We start from the raw sequence: 21,883 nt of genomic DNA, 5'->3' as shown, positions 1-21,883 counted from the left end.
AGAGCCCCCCACCTCTCCAGGCAGCTGGTTCCACTGTCCTATTGCTCCGACAGTGAGGAAACCTTTCCTGATGTCCAGCCTGAATCTGGGTTGTCACAATTTGAATTGATTTATTCCATGTCCTGCATTCTGGCTTCAGCAAGGAGAGATCTTGACCTTCCTCTTTGTGACAGCCTTTGAGGGACTTACAGAGGGATATCTTGTCCCCCCTCAGTCTTCTCTTCTCAAGGCTGAACATGTCCAGTTCTCTCTGTCTCTCCTCATAGGGCAGTGTTTCCAGACCCTGGATCATTTCTGTTGCCCTCCTCTGGACTCTTTCTACATTTTAATGAAAATTATGCTTGGTAGTCCCCCTGGCTTCTCAGGCATTAAAAATAATTAATTTTTTGCCCAGAATCTCCTGCTTAAGTAATCTGGACACATGTTTAACTAAGCTCTTGCTTTTTACTGGACTGATTCCAGCAATGAATGGACTAAGCACATCCACTGACAATATGTAATGCCTGTCTGACCATCGCAGCTGCTCACCGGTGGACCTATGCGTAGTATTATTGAATGCCATGGGACTTACTCCAGAGTAAACATGCGCAGGAGTGTGGTGTTAATTTCAAAGCACTTAATGGCTAGAGATGCACTTCCAGACATGGAATTGCAAATGCATTTCTTGCTAGCCTTTTGGAAAACTTCCAAGTGGAAGAGGTCCTGCTCAGAAGAGCTAGTGTTGTTGCAACTGTGGTGGCTTGGATTGTAACACTCCAATCTGAAGTGCTTCTCCTAGTGGTTGCAACTGTGGTGGCTTGGATTGTAACACTCCAATCTTTCCTCCTTTCCCCTGTATTCCCTTTAATGTTCAGAATCAGCACGAAGAGATCAAGAAGCAGTTACTTGATCTGCAGCTGCAACACAATGGGCTGAAACTGGAGCACCGCAAAGCTGTGGAGGCCCACAACCAGAAGTACTCCCAGCTGCAGCGGGAGAAGGAAAGCGAGGTGGTGGGCTTGCAAGGTAGGTGGAAGAGCTGGGCAGACCGAGTGCCCAGAGTGAGCGGCTTGCCCAGGGCCACATCGCTGATCGACGGCGCAGACAAGCTTCGGAGCGGTGGGCCTCCTGATCTGTGGACTCAATTTCTTAGCCGCGGCTCTGCGGCTCACTGAAGGAAAGTTGCAAGCGTGTCTTTTCTGTTCAGTGGATAGTATTGAGGAATGCCACAAATTGCCTGTGAGGCAGGCTTCTGGTAGGAGGAAAAGATGCAATGCTTGGATTTAGACCAGTTCTTAAAATACAGGAGCATTGCCCTGCGGCTGGTGAACTGTTTCCTGAGGGAATTATTTGCAAGGTGCTGGATTAGCTCGAACGTTTCTGCATGTGCCTCCATTTCCGAAACCAAGTGCCTCTTTTCGGTTCTTGTTTTTTGCAGATACGGTGCACAAGCTGAGAGAGGAAAGTAAACTCCTTCGGAAAGCTCACCAGGATGTTCACTCACAGCTCCTCAATGCTCAGGTAAGCTCCGCGGATGCTGCCTCCAGAGTTTTTGGACCACTGCTCCCATCGCCCATGACCATACTGGCCAGGGATGATAGGAGTTGTAATCCAAAGCACCTAGAAGGCACCGCGATGGGGGAGATGGGTCCAAGCGGTGTCTCATTCTAGCCAAAATGCTCCATCCCAGCCCTGCCCCAGCCTCAGACTGCAGAGAGGGTGACCCATCTTTTGGTGCTGTTTTGAGGACTGTGTCATCAAGCTTTCTAGCTCTCAAACAGCATGTAGGAGGGTGTTCCGGGCAGTGGGTGCCACTGCTGAAGAGACCCTCTTATATTCTGTAACTTGAGGACACTCTCTTGGTCATGGAATGACCGGGAAGGCCTTCCAGGTAGATCCCAAGGGTTGACGAGGAAGATGGCCAGCTAGGCAGAGCTCATGGCAAAGACACAAAAATGGGAGTTGACTAGATAGACTGGGTACTTCTACATTCCCGGAAATTTGGTCCAGCCAAGAAACTCAGAAGACTTTGGACGTATCTCTGAAAAGCACTGCCTGGACCTGCAGGGTTGTTCCTTGGGTCCAAGACACGTGTTCCCTCCCCACTGCTCCCTGTTCTTTGATTCCTGTTCCCAGGTCCAAATGGAAGAGTTCAGGCAGCTCAAGGAGACCCTGCAGAAGATGCCGAGTTTCAAGGATGTGGGAATGGGCAAAGGGCAGCCGAAGCAGCTGGCCAAAGAGCAACGTGCGGCAGGATTCGGGCTGCTGCAGCTTGCCCGACCTAAGGTAAGCTGTCCCTTCTCTCACGCTTCCCAAGCCTTCCCACCTTGGCCCCCGCGAGCCCCAGGGCAGCAGTCCGAGCGCTGCTCTGCACCTGCTTTCTCCAGACCGCTTTGTCCGTCTTCTTCCTAGTCCTCCATGGGCAACGAAGCCAGAGCCCCGATGAGCCCCCCGGAACAGGCTGCGGCTGCTGTCCCAGAGCACCCCTTGGGCGCCCAGTTCCCCGACGTTAAATACCAGAGAGGAGAAGTCCTTCACGAAGGCCAGGTTCCACACAGTGACACTGGGCCGTTCGGCGAGCAGGGCCCGGCCCGGGAGGCGCATCTGCAAAGGGATGGGCCCATCATCCGATTCACGAGGATGGTGAACAGCATACAAAGCGCGAACCAGGTAAGAATATTTTCCAGGTCCCCCTTCTGAGCGAAAGCGAGCGGTTCTGCTTGAGTAGAATTCTTCGCCCCCTCCAAAGCAATCTGGCTTGCATGAGGGTTCATTTCCTGTTTGCTCCCTGCACCCCTTTCCCCAGGACGGTCAAACCAGTTGTATCTGGTGCCTTGTGAGAGTTATAGGCACCAGTGTAGGCATGTTTTGATAGAGGAGAAGGTCTGCAGGCATCGATATGACCCAGGCAGCCATGCTGTTATTTGCTGGCATGTAGCAACAGCGACATAAACTGTTCCAGGATTCCTTTTGGCTGCGGAATAGGCTAAAGTGCTTTAAATAAATAAACACATAACCCAAACTGTCATGAAAGGCATGAGACTTTCAATGCCAAAAATCAGTGGAGCTCCAAAACAGAAAAACAAAATTTCTTTCGGACTTACGATTTGAGATTCTTTTTGCTAGAGATGACCTTTCTTGTGTTCCTCACATCCTGTTCCTTTCTTCCTGGGGGGAGCCTAGAGAGGCTAACAAAATGAGCCAAATGTATAAGTTTGCACTTGAGAACAATTCCCGTCCACATGGCAGTTCATCTTGGGGGGATAACAGTCTCACTTTCTCTCTATTTCCAGTGTACAGGTGTGAGTATCATTGGGTCTTACTGGTTCTAACCACTGCACCACACTGCCTCCGCTACTGCTGTTCAGGTGTGTCTTTCCTTTTCTTTCCTCCATAGGATGAAAAGGCAATGCAAAGCATGCTGAGGGGAAGTGAGGAAAGCTTGCATACTGAAGCAATGGCCCCTGACTTCCAACCCCCACCTGCTTCCGACGGGGCGCGGGGTTTAGATAAGCAGCTATCTGTGGGGGAAAAGCGTGACCCCGAAGTGCAGAGGTATGTATGCATTGCTGAGGGGTTGATGGCAGCTAGCTTGGTGACTCTCGGGGAAACCTCCATCCCATGGGCCTGGCTGTTGTTCATCTACCTATTTGTCTATTTTATTTCTATACTACCCAATAACCAAAGTTCTCTGAGCAGTTTACAATTCATAAAATGCATAACATAAAATACGATAACAGCAAAAACACCACATTGAACACAAATGGAATTTAAACCACTTTAAATACTAAGACGGATTAATACAATTAGACCTCTTCATAGATTTCCCCTCCATCCCCAGCTTAGAACGGTTACATGCCTTGAAATAAGGGACACTGAAAGAAGAGGAGGGTTGCTTCCAGGCTGGCTGTGGTGGGAAAGTTGTTCCATTCTTGGGGGCTGCCACTTGGAAGAAGCATTTCCTTCTTGCCACCAACGGACTCTGTCTTGGACGGGCAGTCAAAGGAGGCCCTCCAATGCTGGACATCTTGGCCACGATCATTCTGGCAGCTTGATCTGTTTATGATCTGTTTACGCCTTTGCAACATTTGTCCAGGGCTGGAGGAAAGTGTAGGACTCACGCCCTGCAACTGGATGCTCCCAAGCACCTGAGCTCTTTACTCAGCTGCTGAGGAATATCTCCAGCCATTCAGACTGCTCATGAAAGTCAGTGGCTAAGACTTGGGTTTCCGAAGAAATGCAGTGTTGGTTTTCTTTTAGAAATTGTAGCTCCCTGCATGTCTGGGCACATGCTGGATGGGGACTGCAGGCTGAGAAGCAGAGTCTGACCCATCAGTGGGGCCCTTTTCCAGCCCAGATCAGCCCTCTGACCTATTTGCTCCCAAAGGCAGAATGTGCCATGACTGCCTCTTTGCCCTAAAGTTAGTGGGGTCAAAAAATATTGGGGGGATGGCCCCCACTGCAGGGCCAGTTTGGATCCCATCCCTGTAACACTGCAAGGTCTAATGATGACTCTTGGAAAAACCATCCCATGGGAAAGTGTTGTCTGTTCCAGGCCCTGGGGGCATGTGGGGATGATGGGAAAAGGTACCGCAAAGGACACAGCAGCACTATTGTAGAATTGGTAGACAAACATCAGGCTGTGTGCGAACAGAGTTTGTGTATGCTGGGGTGGGACAAGCCCTTTCCGAATCCGTCCATCCCGAATCTGGTCCTTCAAAGTGGCCTGAGCCAATGAGGAGTCCAGGAACACGCTCAGGTTCCGGGTTGTGCATGCGGCAACCTTCCCCGACAGGAAGCGCAAGTGGGCACGTTGGCTGCTATTTCTGGGGGTGAGGTTCTCCCCATTTGCTCGTGCCGGCCGCGGTGGGGGGCCTGGAAGAACGGCAGCCTTCATGACCTGCCTGGGGCTCAAATCGTGGCGGGCCCCTGGTGAATCAGGGCCCTTGCCAGGAGCTTGGACCGGGGGCTGCTGTGCTCAGCACAGGGTTGTCTATTCTGTGTTATAGTTGTTCATCTTGGCTTTGTTGGTATTCTTGTATAGGCTGCTGGGGACTTGCTGTGTTGCTTTAATGTTTGGTTATTTGTGAACCGTTCCAAGAGCAACATGCTGAGGAAACAGTATATTTGAAAACATAATTAATAATAATAATAGAATCTGGGCAGCTGAAACCAGTGGATTTTCTGCATAAGATGGATTCCTCACACATCCTGTGTGTGTGTGTGAAGGTGTTCTGGTTTTGTGACGATCTCCGGTATGTTTGCTCCTTTCTCATTAAGAGGCGTTAAGCTGAATGTTGGAAATGTTGCTTCCTCATGCTTTCCTCTAATTAATCAGTAATCTGTCAGGCTCTGTGGGAAAAGTCCAAGCAGCGAAAATGTTTGTCTTTTCCCTTTTCAAGGTTATAGGATAATTGGGAAGTAGCAGGTAAGGAGGAGACAACTAGAAAATGAACAGGTTTGGAACTTTTTCTCAGAACATCAGTAAAGCTGGGAAAGGAATGTGAGATTGATTTTCTTTACAACTGCGATCACCCTGTATAGGCTTTTCGGTGTGGATGTCATGGAAACCACCAGTCCCCAAAGTATCTGCTTTCATTTAAAATGACAAGTTTCTAGTCCTCCTGGTGTGCTTTGAGGAGGAAAAGCAGAATGTTATGGCAATCTGGTTGATTGGAGACTCTGCTCAAGGGTAGATGGGAAATAAATGCTCTACGGCTTAAATTTTGGGGTGGGGGGATCGGAAGAGTGTAGAATGACCCTGGTTCAATCCTGGCATTTCCAGGGAGGGCTGGGAGGGGTCCTTATTTGGCACCCTGGAGGGCTGTGACCAATCTCTGGTGTAAACACCATGGAGCTGGAAGAGGGACCAAAGCTCTCACTTGGTTTAAAGCAACTGCCCATCCAAAGATATGGAATTCGTAGGAGCAGGGAAATGATGGAAAAAGTGAAAATAAATTTGAAAGTCTTTGGAGGCCTTTTATTGAATATATTTTAATAAACAGAAAGGGGAGTGAACCACCGCAAGAGTCATTGCAGTTCTGGAAGGGAAGTGAGGCAACCTGGATGAATATATCGTCTTACATTAAGTATCCAGAGTTGTTGGTCCTGATGGAGGTAGCACAGATATTAATGGATTGTTTAATTATGCTAGTCATGCTGGATTCTAATGATTGTTACTACTTTGATTGCATTGTTTTGTTAGTTTAAAACAAATTGAAACATTGAACATTGAACATTGAATGAAAAAAGGAAATGCTCATGATGCTCCTGTTATTTCTGCTGCAGCTGGCAAGATATTGTACACAAAGTCCATGTCCAGATGGATGAGGAACAGGCCTCCTTGCTCCCAAAGCTGCCTTATTCCCAGCGCCTTGACCTGGGTGCCAGGCCTGGGCAAGTGATGGCAAATGGCCATCAAGTCCTGGGCGGTGGGCAGCAGAGAGGAGGCGAGCAGCAGCAGCCAGCCGACTGGGGAGCCAGGAAAGGTGGAGCGGATGAGGAGGAACTGCAGATGGGTACGTCTTCTGGGTGGGAGAGTGGACCTGAGGAGGAGGTGACTCCCTGGCTTTGGTTTTCCTCGTTGGCAGCAGAGGTTTCTGAAGGGCCGCGGCGCCAGCTTTCTCTGGGGTAGTCGGATCCAGGCCAGACTCCCTAGGTGGGCAGGCAGTCCCTGGGAGTAACCAAGATGTAACCAAGCGGGAGGGGATTTGGAGCTGGGAAGTTTCTCAGACACAGACGAGGCAGCCCTGGTTCTAAAACCCATGAGACGTTGTCAGCAAAGGGGGGCAGCCCAGTTTGAGAATTGCTGTGCAGAGAGGAGGTGTGCTCATAAGGAGAGTTTCTGGAGGCGAATACTAGATTGAGTTCAAAGAACTGCTCTGTGCATGCTCAGAGATTCATTCCAGGTGTTTCTGCATCTGGAAAACACTTCGGTCAACAAGACAACAAGTTTAGTAAGAAAGGTGTGTGAAGGGAGCATCCCCAGCTTGCAACACTGAAGAGAAAGCCCACACGGAGACCTGCTCCACAGCTTTGCAAAAGTTCCATGTGACAAAGGAGAATTTGTAGGTTATGGGGCAGCATAGAAATAGAATTACATAAAGGACCTTTCTCTGCTATTTATTTAACAGCCCCAGGAAGCTCTTCCAGGAGGGGTGGAATGGACCCCACACTGCAGGTCTACATAATTCTTCGTTGGCTTTGGCTCTCTGCTGAGACAACATCCTCCTGTGTCCCAGTAGGAGAGTATCTCAGTCAGGAAGACCCACAGAGAACTATTCAAAGTCCTTTCTCCTTGCCTTGGTCTGACTCTCACCATATGCCACCAATTTCCTTGCCGGCTTTAAGAAACTATAGTTCAGGACACTGGGTGAGGCTCAAAAGCAGATTTTGCAGTATCTAGGGCCATAAAAAACACATTCATGTATATGATTTAGGGAGCTATTTTGTAAACTTATATTCTGCTTTATTGGCCTGAGGGCCCTGCAGGTGGATTATAGGAAGATAAAAACACATCATGACAATGAAAACAATCAGCTATAACACAATAAGCAAAAAGACCATAAAACCAAACAGTACACAGTTGAGGGCTAACAATTCAAAACTGTATAGATTAAAACAGACTTGCTAATATTATCCGGATTAGATCAATCATTACAGTGCCTAGATAATAAAGTTACTTGCATCTGGCACCAGAAAGATTGTAACAAGGGCACCAGGGAGGTTGTTCCACAGGTTGGCTGGGAGTGAGGAAAAATCACACCTGTAAAGTCTTGGATGGTACCTTTTGTTGGTTTGTATATTTGTTCAGGTATTGAATGGAACCATAATGAAAGAGCTCCACTTGTTGGCCCATCCCAAAGGGTATGGGGACAACATGTCATTGGGGTCAGTTCTTTGGCCCCCACCCACCCAGATGAGATGGTTCCACTCCTCCCACATTAGGCTTCAGTGGGGGGAGGCTGGAGAGCTTGACCAGTGCTGCTGGGACTGGATCTGGCCAACTTCCTGGGGCAGTAGAAAGTAGCCAGCCAGTACAAGGTGGCTGTTGTGAAGGGAAGCTTGGCAGCCCACCAAAGGCTTGCGTAGGGGAAAGAAAACATGCTTTGTTAGGAATGCGAACAGCTTTGCCCTTCCCTGCAGAGAGCCACAGCTGGTTCCAGTCCTCAGCTTTAATTTGACCCACTTTCAACAAGCGCCCTTCGAGGACGGTATTAATTGCCTCACATCAAAGCCAAATCCTGCAGAAAGGAAGGGGTTCCCAGCACGGAGAGCCTGATCGCCATGTCTCTAATTTGGATTAATACTGAAGGAGAGGCTTTCTTGCCCCTGCTACGAAGCTATCTAATTGGGAGACTTGGGGCTTATTAGGCAGTATTTCAAGGGGGGAAGGAAAACACAGATACTTCTACCAGCACAAAAACACAGATGGAGCTTCACCCGAGTGGTCGGGTGCCTGAGTTGCATGTGGAATGTCCTGGCTCAGTTAGATGCCATGGAATGGTTCAGGGTCCTCAAAAGCCAGTTTGGAGCAAGGGAGCGAAAAGTCATGAGCCCGGGCAGCTTCCCGGGATGCAGAAGCGCAAGCCCAGCACTTTCCCAGGTAGCCATGCTCCCTTCCCCCCAGACACTGACTGGCAGCCATTTGGGCAGCTATTGTGTGAGTCCACCCATGCTGCTCGACTTCCAAAGTTGCCCAGTGGCTCAGGATGGCTGGGGACCCTTCCTTGAGGCGCTGTCTGTGTAGGACTACTCAAAAGAAAAACATGGAAGGAGTGGAGAACGTTGATCCATCTCTCCCTCTTACCGCTGCTCCAGAGAGAGTGGGCAGGTGAACAGACAGACTTCACCCAGGAGGCACTGGAGTATGTGGACTTTTGCTCGTGTCCGGATAGAGTGACCCCAAATTCTGTCCCTGACTGTGATTAAGGAATGCTGGTGAATCCCCCCCACCTACCCCTTTTACTGGGGTAGCTACAAACACAGGATGGGATCAGATGAATGTAGATGAAGTCTAGTTGAGCGGCAGAATCAGGTCTCAGTAGGCGCCCTCCAGTCAAGGTAGATAAGTCAAGGCACGACAGAGGCAACAGCAAACCGCCTGAAACAGCCGAAAACAGGACCTTGGACAGCTCCAAGCTGGGCCTGCTGTCTAGCTGAAATGCTCTAATAAAACAGGAGGACGTTGTCTCAGCAGGGAGCCGAAGCCAACTGATGCCTTATATCAGATGGCAGAAAGTGTGTTGTAGTCAGCTCTGCTCTCCCTCTGCAGAAGCTCGCTGTGCTGTTAAAAGATAATCACTGCAAGGCTGGGCTGAGGAAGTCTCTGCTTGGGGATTCATCCTCTGATGGATGTGTCCTCTGGTTTGGAGTGCTCTGAATAAGGTACTGACCATCCAGCACGCAAGGAAGCCATGTGTGATTTGTCCTCACGGCCGTCCTCTGGTGCATGCCAGGCAGTCCAGCAGTCATGAATAGTATCGGTGAGGTGCATGGCCTCCATGCTCTGAGGAGTGTAAAGGGCTGTGTTTTTCAGTGCAGGGGCACCAAGATTCCATTCATATTTCTGCCTTGTGCAACCTGAGAACTCCTTGGTTTTTTTTCCTTAATTTTTAAAAAAATTATTCCACTCCCATGCTAGATGAAGTACTGTTTTCACCTGTTCCAGATCAATTATCATTCAGTGGGTAATTCCAACATCTAACATTATGAGAAGAAGAAAAGGGAAGTTCTCTGAAGCCTTATTTTGAGATACTATTCATCTCCCCTTTCTTATTTTTTTAGACAGAAAAAAAACCAAATACAATCACAACAATAATAATTATAACAACAAGAACATAATAATTAAAAAAGAATAAATGAAAGAGTGCACCCATCACCCCGGAGACCAATACTACCCTCATACACATACTATAACAATTAATAATATATAATATACTTCAATTATACCCATATCCTCTCCAGAAATTCACCTGAGAATGCCTTATGAAAATGACTGAGTGATCCAGGCCAGCCTTCCCTGATGGGTGCAACTCTAAGTTCCATCATACCCTGCCAGGCTGTTTACCTGTGGGACAGCAGGAGCTGGATATATGGAAACAGACAAGCTACAATGCTCAGGAGTCTATCTTGCATTGTTTTTCCTCAGATGCTGGCATGATTGAGCGAGAAGACCATTCACCCCCTCGGAAGGAGACACTCATGCAGCATCCGAACGTAAGAAGAGGGGAAGCTGGGCTTTCTTTCTGCTTGTAGTGGGAAGTCATTCGTCAAAAGGGACTTGTCTTCCCCTTAGGTGCCTGGGGATGTTGGAGATCCTGCCCAGGACCCTAACAACCAAGGGGAAGATGAATTCGAGGAGGCAGAGCTGGAAAGACCAGACTTCGAAGAGAAAGCGGGCCAGGCTGACCAAGTCCGTCAAACCAAGGGGCCAGCCAATGAGCCAACGAAGGAAAAGACCCAGGAGGTACCCATTTTGGTGTGTGTTTGCGTCTGCACATAGGGCCAGGTTTGGAGTCTCACAGTGAAAGATATAAAGAATTTACACTAAGGGGCAGTGTGGTACAGTGGTTAAAACTGCAGGACTGGGACTTGGGCCTAGGTTCCATTTATCTATTACCCGAGGAGTTACTGCCATAATAGTTTTGTCCAATGTTGACATACGTGGCAGTGGTAAGACGGAGACTTTGGCTTAGAGATTCTGCTCTCTAACATAAGATTTTAGTTGTGGCCCTTCCTCAGGGAGTTCAGCCAGTAGGATCAACAGCTAATAGTGAGTGCTCATAAATACTTGTGACTATTAACGTAAATATCCCAGCTGAAAGGAGCTTGGGTTAGGGCTCCTTCCCCTTTTATCCTTGCAACAGCCCTGTGGGGGTGATCGTAACAATCCAGATGTCGCCAGTGGGTTTTTGGGGGATCTGTGAGTCTGCACCCAGCTGCCCTCACCTTAGTCCTAGCTGCTGTTTCACCCAGATCCAAACCACTCTCCCTCTTCTTATTTCACAAGAGGTTTGGGGCTTTGGCTCCTGCGAAGGCCCAAAGCAAACGGCAGTTTCCAAAGATCTGTTTCCTAGCATGCGTGTATGTGATCTAACTTGGATATTATCCCTTTCTGTTCTTGGCTTTTTTCCTAGGATGCAAAAGGGCCCAGGAAAATGGCAGATGATCCAATAGATGATTATCAGGAAGACCAGGAACAAGATCTTGTATGAAGCTGTCTGTCTGTCTGTCTGTCTGTCTGTCTGTCTGTCTGTCTGAACACACTTTCAAGGAAATGGCTAATGCTGCTTGGAACTTTTAAAAACATCCTTGGACTTAAGCATTTAAAAGTGTCTTGCATTTAAGGCAGTCTTGCAAAACAGCCATTCTGTAGTTGCCTGTGGCAAGATCTCCGGGAAACTGAGTGAGGAATTTTTTGTAAATTGGAACAGAATAAGTTTCCCACTGTCCCGGAAGTCACTGATTCACTACAGATGGATGGGTGCTTGCAAAAGGGAACCTCCCACAGTTTAAAAAATACATGTAATTAAAATTACATTAAAGAGAATCACGGGATATGGAAAATATATAGTTCCTATATGATGCCTGGGTTTCTCGGCAGCCTTCCCTCAAACTGGTGCCCTCCAGATGGTTGAATTTCAGCTCCCATTGTCCCCAGCCAGCATGGCCAACAGCCAGGAATGCTGGAGGTTGTAGTCTAAAGACAGTAGGGGTGCACAGATGTTGCAAAATGGATGCAGTGTTTAGCAGATTGCCAGGTGTCTCTGCCTGCTCAGATTTAAGAATGTATGCTCATGCTAATTGGTACTGATGCAACTGTGGGGTCATTCCAGATTCAGGGAGCCACCACAGAGAAGGCCCTCCCTTGTGTTGCCCCCCCCCCTCCAAAATTTAGGTGTTCTGCCAGGGATTGTGGTCCCAAGCCATGTCCCATGGCTGCTAATGTTGGGAAAACAACAACCTTGGAAGTGATTTTGGAAGAAGCTGTGCATATGTGCACAAGCAGGTCAGAAGCAAGAGTGTCAGGGTACAATATTCCCAGCCTTGGCAAGATGATGGGTTGGGAGTAGTTATGTATTGGATTTATATCCAGCTTATTTCTTATGAACTCAAAGTGGCTTCTAGCATTCTCCTCCACCTGCTCTCCATCCTTTCCCCACAACAACCCTGCAAGGTGGGTAGGGCTGAGAGTCTGCGACTGGCCCAAAGTCACCCAGTGAGCTCCATGGCTGAGCAGAGGTTCGAACCCGGCTCAAGCGAATCCCAGGCCCGCACTTATAACCACTATGCCACACAGGTTCTTGCCAGAATACGGCTTTGTACCCCGTCCACTTCACTCTGCAGGCCTGTTTGGGTTCCGTCCAGCAAAGGGTCATGGGGTCATTGTTGCAAAAACCGCCCAAAGCTGGGAGCCAAAACAGCCAAGCCCCTGCTGGATCCAGGTGGGACCCAAATCCCCTTGCCCACCGGGTGACAGAACATAGTGAAGCTTTCTTCTCCATGAACACGTTGAGGATTGCAATCCAGACTGCTTTGCTTGCTTGCTTTTTGTTCTTGAACAAGAGCAGGAAAAGGAGCTTGGGAATTTTTTTTTTTTGTTAAGTCCTGAAATGAATGTCCTGGGAAATATGAAAAATTTACAAGCCCGCTCTGAAAGTGCGGTGTTACTGGGTGACAGGGAGGGGAGGGTATAGTTCGGAAGTAGGTCAGGGACGGGAACTGCCTGAGTTTGTTAGTTTGGGTGGCTTAATTGGGGTGGAAGGGAGGGCCGTCCATGCAGGGGGACTAGTGTTACTTCTTGCGTTGCTGGTGGATCAAAATTGTGTTCCCCATTGCTGTACAGTGGGTCGTGTTCACCACTGGGCTGTGTGGTCTGCCTGGCATTCAGTGCCCTGGAAATTGGGGGAAAGCTCAGCCGTGAGATCCACTCGGTAGCCATAGGCTGGTTGCCCTCTCTGAGCCCAGCCTCGCAGGGTTCCCATGAGAGTCAATGGAATGGCCCCATGATAAAGCATGAGAATGCAAGGAATCCAATGAACGAGAGGAGCCCACAACAAAAGGTTGCAGCGCGGAACAGCAGCACTTCAAGGAGAAAAAAACCCGAGCCTAGCTTTCTCCCCAGTGTGCTAGACTGAGGACGATACGCATCTCTTATGTATCATTGATGCTCTCCGGTCATTCTGGTTCACATCTCCGAAGAAGCCACATTTTTTTAAAGGGTGGGCTGTTGTGGCCAAGGTAGAAGTTGGTTATGCCACCTGCAAGCTGCTAGAGTTAAACAGCACTGTTGTTTAGCGTTGCATCTGAGCCTTGGACCTCTGGATTTTCTTCCCGCTGACGTGGCAGGGAAAGAACCCGTGTTTGCAGACACCTGCTCACAGGGGAAGGACCAGCTGGGACGCACCAGATGCACAATTAAAAACAAACGCCCGGTGGCTGAGCCATGCGAAGAGTTTGCTCACTTGACACTTCCTCCTCCGTGACCCTGTGTTTAATCTCATTCTCCATTGTCCCGCTTTTCCACCTGCCAACAGGAAGATCACGGAGGTGAGGTGGACGATGCGGATGATCTGGAACTGGTCCAGGAGCTTCAAAGCCACGTCGAAAGAGATGGCAGAAAGGATTACTACTGAGGGTGTCGATGGCTTGCCGAGAGATCGGAGGAGAACCTCGGTGGAAGGCCAGAGACTGTTACGGTCGCGGTGGAGTTGGATTCTTTGCTTGGGCCTGTCAAAAGGAGTTATCCCTGATTCTAGATGATCCCCAGTCACGGGGACAAAGTCTCTGCGTGAGAGTCTTGGGGAGGGCGTGTAAAGCAGACGGACTCCCTGAATGTCAGAATGTTCCTTCACAAAGGGGGAGAGGAAGTTCAGCCATTAGAACATTTAGATTGCTCTTTTGGTTTCTCCCCTTCTCCTCCTTGTTGCAGTATTATTAAAGAGGAATGACATTATCCAGTGGGCACTGTTTGCCTCGGGCTGCTTGCGTCAAGTTTTTCTTCTTCTGTTGTCTTGGACGCACCCAACTGCTCTTTAATGCAATGTCTGTTCAACTTTATATTAAAAAAGAGAACCCTTTTGATAAAGAGCTTTGTTACATCGTTGTCTGTTTTGTTATGGGTGAGAGGATGCCATGTTAGCTGCATTTTGATGATCAGAACATAAATGTGGCTCAGTGGAGACCAAAATGCAGTTTTGTTGTGTGTGCCAAAGCAGGCTTACTTAGAAGTAATAACTACTGATTTCAAAGGGATTTGCATGTATTTCAAAAAACCACAATAGGTTTGCGGTACTGTTTCTTTTCTTGACATGTAATTCACTCTCAAACTAATGTTTGACTTTCTGTTTTGAAGCCTGATTCAGTGCCTGGTGCCACGAAGGTAATAACATAGGTGCCAGGAAAACCATCCGGGGAAGAGCTTTCTGCAGTCATGGTGCCACCACTGAGAAGACCTTTGACTGGGTCACCATCCACCTTGGGCCTCCATGAAGAGCCTCCCACAGTGACCTCCACATAGGGGCAGGCCAGCCAGAGGTGACCCTTCAGGTACCGCAGTCTAAGGTGGGAAGGGCTTTAAAAAGGGCTTCAGATGTGGGTTACGTGGCCTTTGGATTTATAATTGTTACTTAGAGAGCAGTGCTGCCCTTTATTTGAGAAAAGGCTATCTGAAACTTCAAAGAGGTTATGCCACACCTTAATGGTTACCCAAAGAGGGACAAGTGATGGGCCCAAAGTTGTCACCTGGCCCAAAAAAAGGGTATGCCAGAGCTCACAGGAGCTGATGGTACACCTGTTCTGAACAAAATCATTCTGCGGACAGGTGTGGCTTTCTAGGGCATATAGGCCAATCACAAATGCCCGTTCTCCTCTCATTGCTTTTACAAATATTGCATCCTTTTCTGGAGAAAGTCAGTGTGTTGAGGAGCCAAGATCAAAGCCTATTTCTGCCTTGTCATAAAGGTGATCTGAGCAAGCTTGAAATTCAGATTGGCCAGTGCTCAATGTATTTCTGTTTGTTCATGTTATCAGGCTTGGGAGAGGGTTGTTGTGATGTGCTCAGCCATCAGGAGCACAGAATTGGTTGTGAAGCACGGACTGAGCTCTCCAGGGAGGTGGTGATGGAAGAAAAAGGTGTTGGACTCACAATGGAAGTAAATTATGAGGCGTCCCCATAAGATCATTTAGTTCTTGGTCTAAAATAACTCGCTGCACACCGCTGAATGTTTAGTGGCGGCTAAATGCTGACTGTCTCTCGCTGGCAGGGAAACGAAATGGAGTATTGTGGAGAAGACATGGCTGGCTGGCAGGCTGGCTGCCTGGCAAGAATCCCGAACAGAAACCCTTCATGCTGCAACATTGTCTTGGGTCCGTTGGGACAGACCCTTTCCATGCATTGCCAAAGCTGTAGTTCCTGGACAAATGGATCAGGGAAAGGAATTGGTTACAGGAGGGCTTCAAGGGGTAAATGTTGTCCAGCAAGGCCACAGGATCATCTCCAGTGTGTCCAGATGACATTACTTTGCCGTTCGTGGATGCTGGGATTTCTGGTCTCCAAGCCACAGCCTGAAGCTGAGGAAAGAGACCCAGGCCCTTTGAAAAGAGAAGCCCTCAGCTAAAGGGCGATGCAGCTAAGCCGCCGCGGGAACGCCAAAGCCATGCTTAAGGCTCTGCCAGCATCTGCTGCCTGTTGGAGCAGTGTACAAATGAGCCTATCTTGCCTTCATTTCCAGCAGCATTCCCATGTGCTGTGTGCTGCCTCAGGTTCTAGTTCACCTAGGAAATTGGCTCAGGGGGAATCTGCTAGATGTGACTTGCCCAAAGTCCTCACAGTGCCAAGATGTATGTAGGCCAACAGGCACCTTCCCTTTCTTGCTGAGCGGCCAAGTCTCATTCCCAGCAGCTTCCCCGGTCGGTGCTCTGTGGGGGCAAAGTGAGAAAATAGGAGGTTCTAGATTCAGCCTTTTGTAGTTGGTCCAGGATGCGGGGAGATGCTTAAGAGGGAAGATGTGGTGGGCCCTCCATGCTGACGTCCAAGGAAGCTGGTTGCTCGTGCCATTCCTGGCAGCAGCAGGGTAGTTGTCTTAAGCTCTGCCCTTTTAAACGATGATTTCACGTCTCCCGTCTCTTGCTGTCTGCCATAAATAGCACTTTCCAAAGAGATTAATCACCTGCTAATTAATCCGCCGGGCCACACGGCAGTCAGTTTTTCAACAATGTCGCCCTTTCACCAGACACTGTGGTGATCCAAGCTGACAGGGTCTGGGTTTGGCACGGGAGCTTCCTGTCGAAAGGCTCTGTTGAGAAATGAGTTGTGGAGGTGGATTTTGCACTTGAAATCTGGCTCCTTTCCTCCCAACGGTCTTGTACATGGGTGAATCCTGCTGGAACATGTGCACAGAGCTATTCTCCAAGGATGGTGACGAAGACACGGTAGATACACAATTCCAATCAACCTAATAAAACCATCTTCCCTGATGCAGGGTTTTCAGATGTGGTGGGCCACAACTCCAATCATCCCCAGCTACACTGCTGCATACTCCAGTGCTGGCTGCAGCCAGGGGTATCTTTGCCCAGTTTAAGCTGTCCGTGTGGTCAGACCCTAGCCTTGGTTAGGCAGACATCGCTTCTGTCATTGTCGTGAGCCGAGATTGCCCCTTCAAGCAGTCAAAACCATTTTCCTTGCAAACCATTTGTTATTGCTCACCCAGAATGGATCTCTGAGCATGCACAGAGTGGCTTGTTAAACCCAATCTAGTGTTTACCTCCAGGAACTCTCCTTATGAACATGGCTGAGCCCCATCCCCTTGGGCGGGGGGGCTTCCTTCTGAAGGTAAGTACGCTTCCTCTTAGCACACCGCGCCTTCAGTTGGGCCTCCCCTGCTGATGCCTTGTCATGGGGGGTTTGGGCTGGCCTGCACCTGAGAATTCCTCATCCTCAGAGACGCCTCCTACCAGCTCTACCGCTTGGGCATTCCAGGAACTGCCTGGCTCAGCGGAGCATCTGGCCTTGAGATAATCACCTGCTCCTGCTGCTGCTGCATCTTAGAATCAAGCCCATCCTCCCCAGTCTCGCTGAAATACATTTCACTTCGCAAATCATCTGAAGTGCAGCCAGAAGTCTGGGGAACCCATCCAATGCCTAATGGGCACGAGTGAAACACTGTGAAACCCTCTTGGTTGAGCTGCCCTTCAAAATCACACTTGTGTCCTTGCAGATTTGTGTTGTCACAAAGATTGAGTCCAAGGCCAGGTGGTGAGAACATGCAGTCCACCCTCTCATGTCGTTTGACGGACTTGGCTCTCCCATTAGGTCCTCCTGGACGACCTGCTCCAGCTGGAGCTGAGTTTGCCCGGACTCTGTTGTGCTCTTGCTGCAGTGGGATTGTTCTCACGGCCAGGATTCCCAGGATCCAGGGTGGCCTACGCTTACAGCTATTGACTTGCTATCCTGGAGAGGGGGCTGAGAGTGTTTGGTCCAGCTTCTTTACTGATTTGGGCCTCTGGCTCACCTCAGACAGCCGCTTGGGGCCCAACCATGAAAGGAGATGACATTGCAAGCCTCAGGATGGGAGACATTTAGCTGCTGTTCTCCCAAGCAGGATCCAGACCGATCCATCCCCCATTTGTTTGCTTTTGGCATTGGTGAAATGCTTCTGCTAAGTTCCATTTTGCAAGGCAATCAAACCAGTCAGTCCTAGAGGAGGTTGACCCTGACTGCTCTTTAGAAGGCCAGATCCTGAAGATGAAGCTCAAATACTTTGGCCACCTGATGAGAAGGAAGGACTGCCTGGGGAAGAGCCTGATGCTGGGAACAAAGAAGGGGGTGGCAGAGGATGAGGTGGCTGGATGGAGTCACTGGGGCAGTTGGTGTGAGCTTAAGTGGACTCTGGGAGATGGTGGAGGACAGGAAAGCCTGGAGGAATGTTGACCATGGAGTCATGTTGGGTCAGGCATGACTTTGCAACCAAACTAAACCAGTTCCATTTTGAAGAAGACCTGTGGGACTGCATTCCAGTCCTGGGTGGGGCTGAAAGCAGAGAAGATGAAGCCAGAAATGCAAAGGAACAACACCCATAGGGTCTTTTAGCTTAAAGCTCTTGCTGGTAGTAACACAGCCTTAGGAAAGGCTTTTTAACTTTAGGAGTGGGGAAAGAACTGTGTGAAGGATGTGAAAATAGCAAGCAATGGGTTGTTGGGGAAACGGGTGGTACCCCTTCTGCCTGCAGGTCTCCCACAGGGACTTTTGGGGTGTATGGTTGCAGGAAAGGGAATGTGGGGATGGTCTTCTGGTGACCTGAACTGAGAATCCAGCCTTTTGGTTCTTCACCTCTGTGCTTGGCATTGCAGAGTCTAAATTTGTGCTCAGGACAGAAAGAGCTTTAAAAAAACAAAACACACACACACACACATATTAGCCACACCAGTTCTGAATTTGGAAGTGGAGGGTTTGGTCGGCAGAAGTCTCGGGTCTGAGATCCACTGTGCAGTTGCTTTCTAGGACCACCTTGTTTTTCCCTACACCGATTCTTCCCAGTTTGTCACCATTCGCAGCAAACCGTCGCCTTCTTCAAATATCGGCTGCAGCAGAGCCTTTTCTAAGCACAGAGGAGAACAGTAGCACTAATCTGGTTGGCTCTTTCGTCCCCGTAGGGAAGCAGTGCCCGTGTCTGTTCGAACTGGATGTCTCCAGAGCTTGACCCAGGTTCGATGCTTCTTGACAGCTGACGATTTTTCAACTGCACTGCTCGTCAGCTGGAGGTGAACCAAATGTTAAGATGGAGCTCAGCAGCCAGACCTTTTTCTTCTTCTGGTTCAGAAGTGAATGGGATTCCTAGAACAGCTAGGGAAGCAGCAGAACGGGGGTCACAGTCTGGGATGGACAGGAAGCCATGGGATAGTCAGACCTGCGGAAGTATCCCAGCGTTGAGGGAGGTTTGGAAACCCAACAGGGCTCAGCTGAAGTAGGAAGTCCTTTTGCGCTACCTCCTTTCAGGGGGGCTCCAGGGGGTGGGCTAGTCCATGGCCCCTGAGGGTAGCCTCCCTTCCGTAGTTCAGCGGCTTGCCACATGGGGGAGCTGTGCATAGGTTGTAGCAGCTCTGGACAGGTATTGGAAAACCACTCTGGGTCCAAAGAGGCACCTGGACGAGTTCACACAGGGCATCTTTGAGCCTTGGGCTTCGGCAGCAGTGACTCCTCCTCCGTGGCTTCTGGAGCTTGGCATTGCACATCCGAATGGGGCAGAGGGCCTAGGAGCTGGCTGCTCCTGCATCTTCATTTGCAAATATGAGAACGGAAGTTGCCGGTTTAGGCCAACGTCCCATCTTGTCAGTGGCCAGCAAGGTGCCCAGCAGGGGAGGAAAGCCGCCCAAGGGGAAGGTCCTTCTTGCTTGGTGCCTGATCCCTTTTTGCAGAGAAAACCCAGCTGGGACCCAGGACCTCTGACACACCCAGCAGGCCGGTGAGGGAGGGAGAAGGGGAAAGACCAGGTCTGTGGAACAGTTGGCTTGGCTTAGCAAGCCTCCAGTGTCGCATTCGACAGACCGTGTTCTAAATTTGGCTTCGGGCGACCAAGGTGGCCCTTCCCCTGGCAACGTGTCCCGAAGGACTGTTTGTGGAGGACTCGCTGTCCCCGGGCCACTCTTGCACGGCAGGAGCAGCCAAGCACAAGCTGGGCCCGGGCACTGCCATTTGTCAAAGCAGACGCTGCAAGAAGTAACGTTTTGCTTGGGTAATGCGCTTTTCACTTAATCATTCTCTTTCTCTCTCAAGACGTGTGCTGAAATCTGCCGAGCCAGGGGGTGAGGAATATGAATGCACAGAAGGTCTCTGGTCCAGCGAGAGCCGCTTTTTGGAAGCCCCATGAGGGGATGCTCTGGTGATACACCTTGTCCTCGTCTTCGCAGCTCTGATCAAGATGTCTGTAAGCTTGGGAGGGGACGAGCCACCCATGACAAGGCTTAATCTCTACCGCGAGCAAATTGGTGCTTGATCCAGACACAACTGTGGTGTTGCTGGTTTTTCATGCCTTCTCAGCCTAGCCTACCTCCCAGGGTTGTTGTTGTTGTGAGGATAAAATGGAGTGGAGGACTACTTTAGCCACCTGGGGTTTCTCGCTAGAGGGAAAAGGTGGGGTATAAATACAGTGTTGTGCTAATGATAGTTGAAAGGCAGATTGGAAAGCCGGGGGGGGGATTGTGCTCCCCCCTGAAGATTCAGGCTCACTGTGTGGGTGTCCTCCCTGTCGTTAAGCCCAAACTTGGTGTCTGTTTGTCTTGATGTCTGATCTGGCTGTAGTTACACCAGGCTTGGTGACTGCTGCTCTGGACTACTGTAACAGGCTGTACATGGGGCTGCCCTTGGAAGCTGCTCAAAATCCTGAAGCCGGCCTGTTGACCAGGGTCAGCTGCATGATTGCCTCATTGCAAAGCTTTACAGGCTGTTCCCAGGCCTAATTTAGACTGTAGCTATGACCTATGAAGCTCCGAATCAGGCTTTCTGGAAGACGTGTTCCTCTCCTCCAAGATCCTTGGGGCGCACCTTTTTCTCAGTCCCGTGCCCATCAAAGGCACCCTTGGTGGGATATGGGGAAGGGCCTTTTTGGCTGTGCCATTTTTCCCTGACACAAAGGATCTAGGTCAACTCTTTGCTGTTCTTTCGCTGGCAGGAGTTTGGCCTAGAAGCTGGCAGGTTGCTAAAATGAGTTCCGATGGGTTGGTGCCGTTTGATCATGTTTTTATTATTAGATTTGTAGCCACCTTCCCCCCTCTTTCTGGGAACCCTGTGGAGTTGCCCTCACAGCACCCAGTGAGGAAGCCAGGCTCAGAAGCAAGAGACGTGCCTAAAGTGAGCATCGTGAGGGCTGGAACGCCGATCTCCCAAGTCCACCATCCACAATCGTGGTGCTTCTAACTGAAGTTTATAATGTAATGCCTTGATTCGGATTTGCTTTTTAAACTGGATGCTGTTCTCGCCTGCCCTGGGCCCCAGGTTTTAGCAGAAAGGCCGGGCAAAAATAAGCAGTGGGGTGCAAACTTTATTCTTATTTATTTATTTATTCATTTGGCACATTTATATGCCGCCCCATTCGCAAAAGCCTCGGGGTGGCTTCCAAAGCAAATAAATAACTATACAATTACATTAAAAATCTGGAGACACCCCTGCATAGATATAAAATCAATAAATACACTCAACAATTAAAATAACATTTAAATAAAAAGGTCTTGGCCTGGCGCCGAAAAACAAATAACGACAGATTTTCGTTACAAATAAAAAACAAATCTTCCGGATTTTGTTCCATGCCCCTGAAGCTGCATGTTTAGTTGAGAGCAAGTTTTATTGAACTGTATGGGGTTTATTTCTCTGTAGACGATGCGAGTGGGGAATCTATACCAAAGCGCGAGGTAATTTGGCACGTCCGTGCTGGATCATAAGAGGCAATAGCCGAGGTATCCTATTCATAGCTGTCCTGACTGCAGAAAGAGATGCTCCTTAAATATTGGAATTAGTCTGCCTTAAACTATGGGAAATATTTTCTTTCCAGGTTTCTAGTGACTCCTTTGTCTAGATATTTACCCACTCCGTATTTTACGCCAAGCTTTGCAGGAGCTCAGCCTCCCGGGGGACGAGCGTTCAGCACCACGGACAGCGCCTTCGGAGCCCCGCGCTCGCTCCGGCGGGGCGGGTATCCCCTCGGCGGGGCAGCCTCGCCGATCCGCGCGCAGGGCGGCTGCTCCAGGGATGCCTCCTTGAAGGTTCGCAGCAAAAGCAGGAGCGGCTATGTGGCCCCACGTGCGGGCGGGCGGGCGGGCGGGCGCGGGGGGGCACCGGCCGCCGCTGCTGCTGCTGCTGCCCGCATCCGGCCGTAGCTATTTGCATCGCGTTTGCATATATGCCGATGTG

General features: G+C 49.6%; 1 protein-coding gene across 2 annotated transcripts in view; it reads left to right on the top strand.

Moving 5' to 3' along the window:
* The window catches only part of LOC123031068 (Golgi integral membrane protein 4-like), a 35,852-nt gene extending 21,782 nt beyond the window's left edge, over positions 1-14,070 (top strand). Inside the window, exons 6-15 of one of the 2 annotated variants that reach the window (XM_044445519.1) lie at positions 855-1,005; positions 1,418-1,500; positions 2,116-2,265; positions 2,392-2,649; positions 3,377-3,534; positions 6,268-6,497; positions 10,130-10,197; positions 10,277-10,447; positions 11,118-11,189; positions 13,518-14,070. In XM_044445519.1, coding sequence (XP_044301454.1) covers positions 855-1,005; positions 1,418-1,500; positions 2,116-2,265; positions 2,392-2,649; positions 3,377-3,534; positions 6,268-6,497; positions 10,130-10,197; positions 10,277-10,447; positions 11,118-11,189; positions 13,518-13,616 — 1,440 coding nt within the window. In that variant the 3' untranslated portion in view covers positions 13,617-14,070. Of the gene's footprint in view, positions 1-854; positions 1,006-1,417; positions 1,501-2,115; positions 2,266-2,391; positions 2,650-3,376; positions 3,535-6,267; positions 6,498-10,129; positions 10,198-10,276; positions 10,460-11,117; positions 11,190-13,517 lie in introns of both variants that reach the window. The other variant, XM_044445518.1, reaches the window with a different exon arrangement.
* The last annotated feature ends 7,813 nt before the right edge of the window (positions 14,071-21,883 follow it).

This window comes from Varanus komodoensis, unplaced genomic scaffold (genome assembly GCF_004798865.1).
Source record: "Varanus komodoensis strain SLA01 unplaced genomic scaffold, ASM479886v1 scaffold48, whole genome shotgun sequence".
NCBI classification, from domain to species: Eukaryota; Metazoa; Chordata; class Lepidosauria; order Squamata; family Varanidae; genus Varanus; species Varanus komodoensis.
Note: the sequence above shows the minus strand (reverse complement) of the source record. Positions and strands in the feature narration are given on the sequence as shown.